This window comes from Crocodylus porosus, unplaced genomic scaffold, assembly GCF_001723895.1.
Source record: "Crocodylus porosus isolate Cpor-Errol unplaced genomic scaffold, CroPor_comp1, whole genome shotgun sequence".
Taxonomy (NCBI): domain Eukaryota; kingdom Metazoa; phylum Chordata; order Crocodylia; family Crocodylidae; genus Crocodylus; species Crocodylus porosus.
This window is the reverse complement of record NW_017728931.1, coordinates 143,579,836-143,589,571: the sequence shown is the minus strand read 5'-3', so window position 1 is coordinate 143,589,571 and position 9,736 is coordinate 143,579,836. Positions and strand designations below refer to the sequence as shown.

Below are 9,736 nucleotides of genomic sequence, written 5' to 3'. Positions count from 1 at the left end.
CACATACATAGTGACACCCCTCATGGACCCCCCCCCACACATATACACCCCCACACCGCACCATACACCCCCCATACGCACCATATACAAGCTAGACTTTATTTTTGAGTTATTTTGCAATCTCCTGTATACACATGACGCAAACACAAATCATGACAAAAATATTTTTTGTAATAAAATTAAAATATGTTATAGTAGATGTTTGATTTTAGTGTATGTTTTGGGGGGTTTTTTGGTTCTAGGATGGAAAGCCTGCATCCCAAAAGGAGTATTTCCGGAGGCAAGGGGAGGGACTTCGGGTGACAACTGTCAGGGGTTAGGGGTGGGCCAAGATGGTGAGCAGGGGGTGGAGCAACTATCAAGGGGTGGGCCTACACATGCAGCCCTTGAAAGCTCAGCAAACCTCATTAAGCAGCCCTCCATCTGAAATAATTGCCCACCCCTGATGTACTGGGTCTGTATGGGGATTTTTGCACTCCCGTTGCTTGTGCATTGTATTTGTTTTGGGAATAAATACCCTGAAAAGGCTTCAGTCTCCACATGGTCAGTTTGGCACTTCTGTCTGCATGGGATTCATGCGAAAAAATCCGGACTGACCCTTTGTGTCCATTCACTGTGCCTGTGAGAAAGTGTTGTCCTTCAGTGCAAACTGATGGTGCCCAGCCTAACATCAGCCAGTAAGTGTGTTCAGAAATAGACGGGGCAGTCTTTGTTCCATGGTAAAGATTAACTGTATGAATCAACCTTTTGCCCTTAGACATGTTCACTCTTGTTGCTCATTTATTCACATACCTGTTTCTCGTTAGTATGTGCTAATTCTTCACTGTGCTTTTTCAGTTGTTGCAGTATCAGAAATGCAGTCAACCAAAATGGTGTGTTTTACAGTTTACCATTTTAACCTGATACATGTCCTCTGTGTGCTCAAAAATAACCAGTACATTTCCCAAGATTCACTTGTCTTTTGCCAGAAGTCTAATATTTTTTTTAATTATTTTATGCATCTGTAGTGAGTTGCTGATGTTAGTGGAAAGGAAGTTTAGTTTGAACACTTTCTCACGAGGAGGGTGGTGAAGCACTGCAGTGGATTACCTAGAGAGATGGTGGAGTCTCCATCCTTGGAGGTTTTTAAGACTTGGCTCAACAAAGCCTTGGCTGGGAAGATGTAGCTGGGTCTGGGGCCGGTCTTGCTTTGAGTAGGGGATTGGACTAGATGCGACTTCCTGAGGTGCCTGCCAACTCTCATTTTCTATGATTCTTTAATATGGGAGCATATAGGAATTTACTTTTGCTCACCGTATGCCCAATACTGGTATGTGGAAACTGAGATACGAAAGAACATTTGCACATACAGTATTTTCATAGACTCATATACGTTAAGGGCTGGAAGGGACCCCAAAAGATCATCAAATCCATCTGTCCTGCTCTGGGCAAGACTGCTGCTGAGGTCAAATGATCCCAGGAAAGTGTCTGTCCAGTCTCCTCTTGAAGACTTCCAAGGTTGGGGACTGCACCACCTCCTTGGAAGTCTATTCCAGATTCTGGTTACCCTCACCATAAAGAAGTTCTTCAACCTGAAACCATGCTCTAACAGTTCATGGCCGTTGCTCTTTGTCCTCCCCAGGGGTGCCCTTATCCTTAATGAACTGTCTCCAATTCTGCTTCACTCACCTTCCCTTCTTGTCTAGGTCCACTTGGATCCACATCCTATCCTCCAGCATGACCACTTTTCCCCATAACTAAGTATCACCCACAGACTTGACCAGTGTGCTTTCCACATTTCATCTAAATCTTTGATAAGGATGTTGAACAGCTCTGGGCCACGAACCGAACCTGCGGGACACTACTGGCCACTTCCCGCCAAGACGATACAGACCCGTCCACTAAGGGGATTCTTAAGGGTTGTGTGGGGAAAATAAACACAAGCAATAGGATGAAGGTGTGAAACAGAAACATGGGCTGAAGGCAAACAGAACTTCTACTAAGAGACTGCACCAATTTTCCGAGGGAGTATAGGAGGCTCTGTCCCCCTAGCACATAAAAAATGATATGGATCAAAGCACTGAAGGGTACTTGGTAGGGAACAGACTTACACTGCCACTTTCTTCCCCCTTCTGGTTGACACAGGTGCTCAGCCCCAGCCTATGGGCTAGATCCAGCCCCTGGAACCATGTCATCCAGCCTCAGGGGCTCCCCATGGGCCGAAAATTTAACAGCAGGGGAGTGGTGGCTGCTTCACTGCTGCCAGATTTCTAGACCCATGGGGAGCCCTGTGGCCTGGAAAGTGTGGCCTTGCATACTAGATTGGGCATGTGGGGCTGGCACGGGGCACTGTGACCGGATCTGGCCACGTAGGGCTGGGATGGAATGCCATGGCCTGTTATGGCTCTCAGGGGCAAGAAGTTGAGCATCACTGGTCCAATAGGTTTTTCTAACTGTGATTTCTGCATTGTAGGTTTGGAGTCTCTCAGACCTCAGAGAGTTCTTCAAAAAGTGATCTAGAGAACGGGGACCACGATGGCAGTGTGGACTCGGAAGAGGAGGAGGAAGCAGAAGAACAAACCTCACCTTCTACAGTGAATGCCAACAAAAGTAACACTTCTGAACAGAAGGGCACAGACTCCTCTGAAGGTGAGGGCTTTGAGCGCCTTAATTTAATCCTCCAAATTGGCTTGGGCAGTATTTCCTAGAGAGATGCCTCCTGGGAGTATGTAGGGCCTGTGAACCACTCTTCTGTCATGACTGCTCTCTCATGCAGGCTCTGTAGATGAAAAATCAGTGTCCGTTCTGAATTTCAGTCTGCATGTTCCTGTCTCACGTATTTGAGAGACTGGATTCTCCGCATACAGGGAAACAAAAGGATTGCAATGTTACACTGAGGCTGCCAGACAGGGTGCAGTAGAATCACAGACAACGAGGGCTGGAAGGGACCTGAGGAGGTCACATCTAGTCTAAACTCCTGCTCCAAGCAGGACCATCCCCAACTAGATCATGCCAGCCAGAGCTTTGTCTAGCCGGGTCTTCAGAACCTCTAAGGATGGAGACTCCACCACCTCTCTGTGGGGAGTCTGTTCCTAGTGTATTACTACCCTTCTCGTGAAAGTTTTCCTTAATATCTAACCTCAGCTTCTCTTGCTGCAACTGGTGCCCATTGCTCCTTGTCCTGTCATCTGCCCCACTGGGAACAGTCCAGCTCCCTCCTCTTTGCAGCCCCCCTGCAGGGAGTTGAAGGCTGCTATTCAATCCCCTCCCCCCTCGGTCTTCTTGTCTCCATCCTAAATAAGCCCAGTTCTCTCAGAGTGTCCTCACAAGTCATGTGCCTCTGCCCCTGAGCCATTATGTGCTTTCTTAAAAACCAGTGCAAGAGGCAAGGATTTCTTCAGGTGGTGTCCTTTACTGGACTAACTGTGTTGTTGGGACTTTCATCAGGTCTTGAAGAAGGTGCTACACTCAAAGGCTTGTCTATAACTTTATCCCAGCTACATAGTTGGTCCAATAAAAGATACCACCCGAAGAAATCTTTGCATCTTGCATAATTTCCTGGGTGAGGAAACGATATTGGGTAAGCACTAACCAGTGATGTGTTGCTCTTCAAGGCTTTCTGAAGAGCACTGCTAAGCATCTTCAGGCACAACATTGTCACAGCTAGCTGCTGTGCTTCCGGTTCAGCTTAGCTTGTTATAAAGCCATTCTTGCAGCCTGGAGAAAGAGCAGGCAGGCAGCAAGTTTCCCCAGAGCAATGTAGACAGGTGACCCTATGGGAGCGGTTGAGGCAGGAAGTGCAAATGGCTGTGCTCTTTGAACTTTCAGCTGTCCAGATTTAAGTAAAGCGAGACAAGCTTCTTTCTCCAAAACCATGTGTTCTTTGGTGTTACTTGTACCTACTCTAGTTACAAAATTTATCTTTAAGATATTATCCCTGCACAACAACTGAGAGGCGTCAAGCAGATCTACCTCCTGTTGATAGCCTTTGTTACCTGGATTACAGGGGCAGTGTAGCCAGCAAATAAATAAGGCAAGAGACTGGTCTATAGCCTGAACTTTTTATTATTTATTTTTTATTATTTATGTCCCAAGTAGAAAAATAAACAGCTATCTCAGTGCCTTCTGATTTTCCCTTTACAGCTGAGTAGAGACATGTGCCCAGATCCTGCTGGGCCAGGGTTGATGCAGGGATTCTGGAGTCATGGGTCCGTGGCAGCAGGAGTGCCTTTCAGTGTAATTCCCTGCCTTCTCACCCATGTATGCATACTCTTAACTCTAACTAATGTCTTCCGATTAGCTAGGCTAATATCCCTTTATTTCACTGGGACTTTGGGAACCAGGCTGCACAAGTTCTTCCATGGCTCTGGAAGGTTTCAGTCAACTGGGATTGTGAAAATTACAGTTCTTGGAAGGGAGGATTGCTTATCTGTTTTTTTCACCATCTTGGAAGGTTGCCTGTCGCCATCTTCTCTCCCCCACACTGATGTAGGCTGCTTTTTACCACCGGTTTAAAAATGCATTAAGGGCATACTGATTGTAGAGCAGCTGCACCTGGTGCATTTGGTTAAATCAGTCGCTGCTGATATTCTCAAACTAAAATGATGATATCAAGGTTTAGTTATCTCGAGGCCTTCCCATGTGCTGCCTCCTGCCAGGCCTCTCCTGTTTAACCTAAACTTGCAGATTTGCATGGTTGCTTAACCAGGCAGGTTGCTCAGTTGAAACGGCCAGCCAGTGTGGCATCAGTAACACCTACAGGATTCCCACTGCAGTTCCTGGGAGTTTTAAAGCTGCCTCAGGCCAGGTGTTTTGCTGGACTTCTGTAGCTTTATCTAGTCTATTAAAAATGGCCAAGGCTAGCAGCATGTTCCTGTGCCATTCCCTACTGTTTCTGTGACACACATAGAGAATGTCTCATAACAAAAAATGGGCTCCTGTGCCCAGACCAGGGTAACAATGACTATTTATGTTGAAGGCAGTTTGACAGCTAATGGCGGCTGCACGTTGGTGCAGCTGTCCTTCAAGCATTGGTGCAGTCCATGATAGGGGTGTGGGATCTCCTGCAGACTCTGAGCAGCACAGACCATTGATCAGTTTGCCACAGCAGATCTCCTCTTCTCAAGAGAGCTATAGCATTTCAGCTCAGGAAGGAAATCCCTGGCAGGACCTTAGGAGCCTTTGTGGACTGAGAACAGTGCAATGGACCGGGACTCGGGGGAGCTAAATTCTGTTCCTGATTGCTGTTAACCACCTGGGCGACCTTGGACACTTCATTATGCTCACCAGTTCTTTTGCTCGTGCCTTGCTGCTAAATCTGATGAGGGCTCTATTAGTACCTAGACAGAATTGCTCAACACACACTAGCAGCACGGTGCCTGACTGTAGCTAGTGCTTTGAAGTTGTGGAAGCGTATAAAGTCATCTTGCTTAATGAGCACATCCCTCTGGAAAGATAGCTGTCACTTTGTTATGTGCAAATTGTAGGTAATTGTAGAAAATGAAGGTTGGGAGGTACCTCAGGGCGTCACATCTAGTCCAACCCCCTGCTCAAAGCAGGACCATTCCCAGCTAGATCATCCCAACTACCCTGGTCTTCAGAACCTCCAGTGCCTTACCACCGTCCTCGTGAGAGAGGTTTCCCTAATATCCAACCTAAATTTCCCTTGATGCAACTTGAGTCCATTGCTCCTTGTCCTGTCATCTGCCCCCACTGAGCACAATCCAGCTCCATCCTTTGCAACCCCCCTGCAGGGAGCTGAAGGCTACTATCAAATCTCCCCCAATCTTCTCTTCTGCAAACTGAATCAGCCCAGTTCCCTCAGCCTCTCCTTACCAGTCCTTTCCCCCAACCATTTTCACTGCCCTCCACTGGACTGTCCAATGTGTCCACATCCTTTCTGTCATGGGGGATCCACAGCTGGACACAGGACTCCAGATGTGGCCTCCGCAGTGCTGAATAGAGGGAAAGAATCACCTCCCTCAGTCTTCTGGCAATGCTCCTACCAATGCAACCCAGGATGGTGTTAGCCTTCTTGGCAATAAGGCTACGCTGCTGGCTCCTGTTCAGCTTCTTGTCCCCTGTCACCCCCAGGTCCTCTTCTGCAGAGCTGCCACTTAGCTAGTCAGCTCCCTTCTAAGTTGAAGGACCTTGCACTCGTCCTTATTGAATCTCATGAGATTTCTTTTGGGCCGATCAGCCAATTTTCAATAGGTTATTCTCCCATTGATTACGTGGAAGGATTGTCTTTGTTCCTAACTCTGGGAATTCCCTCTCCTTTGGCTTGGTTTGGGAAACCATGCAATTCCTCAGAATCGTCAAGAATCTCTCTGTCTCTCTCTCTCTCTCTCCCCCTCTGTCTCTCTCTCCATGCCTTCAGGCTCAGGATGGACAGCCGTGTTCGAGCCAGTGAATTCAAAGCCCCCAGCACCTTGTGTGGCCATGGATGTTGGATCGAGTGTGTGGGATTCAGCAGCACCAGAGACCACCACTCCTGAGGAGAAAGGATGGGCAAAGTTTACAGACTTTCAACCTTTTTGTTGGTAAATGAAGCATAGACGGCCTCACCTTTTCTAGAGCTTCTGCGTGAAGAAATGTTTGGACTGAGGGTGGGTTGGAGGGATGAAACAGCAAGGGAGGAGTCTGACCTTGAATCTTCCCTTTTTTTCCCCTTTTTAATATTGTCCATCTGCATTTGGGCACTCATCCCACCTTATGCTTATATTGACTGATATGTGGTGGCCATGTCTCATAGTTTCATAGTAGCTAGGCTCAGGAGGGACCTGAACAGATCATCTAGCCTGACCCCCTGCCACAGGCAGGAATGAATGCTGGGTTCACAAGACCCCAGACAGGTGATCATCCAACCCCCCTCTTGAACTTGCCTAAGGTACGGGTGAGGACCACTTCCCTGGGAAGTTGGTTCCAGATTTTGGCCACCCCAACTGTAAAATATTGCCTCCTGATCTCTCACCTAAACCTATTCTCCATCAGCTTATTACCATTGTTCCTTGTCACCCCAGGTGGTGCTGGGGAGAAAAGGGCTCTTCCTATTTGCTGTTGATTTCCCCTGATGAGTTTGTAGGTAGCCACCTGCTAGAGCAGTGGTTTTCAACCTGTGGTCCACAACCTATGTCTAAGGGGTCCATGAAAGATATGATCCATCAAAAGTATATAAATACCCATGTTTACAATTCAAAGGCATCCATGCCTCTGTTTTAAATTTTTTAGGGGTTCACAAATGAAAAAAGTTTGAAAACCACTGTGCTAGCATGATAGTACAGCACTATTATTATTGCAGGGCTGTCACCCTAATGTAAGTAATAAGTCTATAGATATTCGTGGGAGACTGTGCAGGGACTCTTAATGACTTCCGAGAGGAAGCTCTAGGGAGCAGGACCATGGCAGATGGAGTTCATTTGCAAGTTCTTTTGTCTTCCAGCTCAGAATCAGGTCCACGATGTAGTTCTCCTGTGGACACAGAAAGCAGCGACTCAGAGGGAAACCCCAAGCAAAGTCAGGACAAGACCTGTAAGTGGGAATATTATGAAACATGGAGGGGTTGGTTTGTTGTTCTAGTCATTTTGAGTACTGCCAGATATCCCAGGTTTCACGGGTAAAGTTCCCCTCCGGTCCTGCCTCACATAGGTGTCAAAACAGATCTGTCAAGTAGCTTGACTGTGACTGAATTCAAGAATCCTGTTAAATGGTGCTTCTGCCCGGGGTTCATTTCTCAGGGTGCTTGCCCTCCTATGTGCTGTTTGATTTTCTGGGGGAGCTCAGTAGTAACAGTGTCAGGCAGTTGAAAGAGAAGTGATCCTGATAGATTTCTGACAGGCAAAAGCCAGGAAGTACCAGAAATCTGGTGAGAGTTTTCTGCTTTTTTGGTGTGCTTCACCCATTGCTAGTTGACAAATGTGGTTCTCTGGTTAATAGAGAGCAGGAGTGTCAAACTCGGATGTGCTGGCAGGCTGTATCCCCTGCTGCAGCCAGCATCTGGTACAGATGATCCAGCTCCAGATCTGGGCTGCAGTGCCTCTCAAATCCAGTCCATGGGCCATATATTTGACACCCTGGATATAGAGAAACCTCTTTGACTTGTAGGTGCTCTGCTCTCACTGGTTGCATCTACACGATGCGCTTACTGCAGAACTGCGTAATTAGCTCTGCAGTAAAACATCACCGTCTACATGTGTGGTGCTATTAGGACAGCCTAAGCTAGTTAACTCAGGTGCAGGATAGTACTTGTAAATACACAAGGGTAGTTCATTGTGGGGGCTCCCTGCCAGCTAGCCCCACACTAAAGCACCCTTGTGCCCCATCCAGCTCCTCCACAGCACACTGAGCTGGGTCAGAGCAGCCTTGGGCTGGCAGGCTGACCCCCGGTGCTCCCAGCCAGCCAGGGCTGCTCCGACCTGGCTAAACGTGCTACGGTCTGAGGCACGCACATAAATATGGCACCTGGGAGCAATAAACTCCTGTGCAATATGTACTAGAGTTTATAATTTCACCTTAATAGCACGTGTCAGTGTGCCCACTGATAGCTAACCAAATCCTCAAAACATTAATAAACCCCATCATTTCAATTTGCATTTTTGCCCAATCTTAGATCAGAGCAGAATTTGAGGAATTGATAGCACAGAAAAACATTGAAATTTGTCTCTAAAATTGTGTCACAGGCAGCAGATGGTGAATATTAAATGTTCTTATAAAAGCTGGGGTGGGCTCCTAATGTAGCTTATTTTCAGCCCACACTTTTTTCTGGCCCTGCAGTAGCACAGTCTTTAATTACCTAGTGCAGATGACAGATTTCTTCTTGAAGCGTATGTCAGCGTGGATTCCACCGTAGGTGTTTATGTGCATGAGCTTTGGATTCTTTTTTTAATCACAGTGTTTGTATCTGTGTATTTGTCCTTGGTCACCTTGTGCTCCCATGTGAGGGGATAAAAGGTGGAGTGTCTGTGATGCTCCCTCAGTGCCCTCTACCTGCCTGTGTTAGCAAGTGGTAACTCAGCAAATGGGTAACCCGTTGCTTTCTTCAGCGACCTTAGGCCAGTTCATTTAGCCCACTAAGTATTGCATTTTTACACTTTTCGTATAAAAGTTGTTCCAAAAACTAAAACATAAAGAAAGAGAATTCACATCCCTACTGTAACATGGGTCTGGGTGGATTGCAGCAGTGGCATGGTGAAGTCAAAACTGTGCCCATTCTGTTATGGGCACAGCAAGTGTTTCTCCTGCCTAGGAAAGACCCATGTCCTGGGTAAGTTCTCTGTTCACAAGACCGCCTCCATTAAGATCCTCATGTCCAGGGAAACGTGACTCAAGCCTCCATCTTTTTGTGTTGTCCATGTGGGCTTTCTAGTGGCTGTCACCTCCAGGCACGAGAGTGAGTGAACTTCAGTGCTTTACTGATGGCCGCCTCCCCGAATTTTCATGCAAAAGGGGGCAAGCTGATGCTGTATACCCCACTCCAAGTTCATTGTGATAATTGTATCCCAGTTGATCAGCATCTTCCCAGAGCCACACTGCATAGAGGGAAAAGAAATTAAAGGCATCTGATGTATCCCGGACCTTGAATGGTCCTGTCTACATAATACATCAGACAGTGTCTCTGTCTGTACTTAGCTTCTCTAAAGGTCAGACCATCTCTTCACTGAGAGGAATGAAAGGGATGACACTACATGTTTTCCTGTGTCACTAGTTGTCTGATGGAGCTCTCCAAATGAGCCAGCCGTGCTCCAGCAGTGTTCTAGGA

The 9,736-nt window shown here is 47.1% G+C and overlaps 1 protein-coding gene across 3 annotated transcripts in view; it reads left to right on the top strand.

Moving 5' to 3' along the window:
- PPP6R2 (protein phosphatase 6 regulatory subunit 2) overlaps window positions 1-9,736 on the top strand; it is a 142,183-nt gene that overhangs the window by 112,130 nt on the left and 20,317 nt on the right. For all 3 annotated transcript variants that reach the window (XM_019543840.1, XM_019543842.1, XM_019543841.1), the window contains 3 exons: window positions 2,453-2,628; window positions 6,359-6,521; window positions 7,421-7,509. In XM_019543840.1, the coding sequence (XP_019399385.1) occupies window positions 2,453-2,628; window positions 6,359-6,521; window positions 7,421-7,509 (428 nt within the window). The remainder of the gene's footprint in view (window positions 1-2,452; window positions 2,629-6,358; window positions 6,522-7,420; window positions 7,510-9,736) is intronic.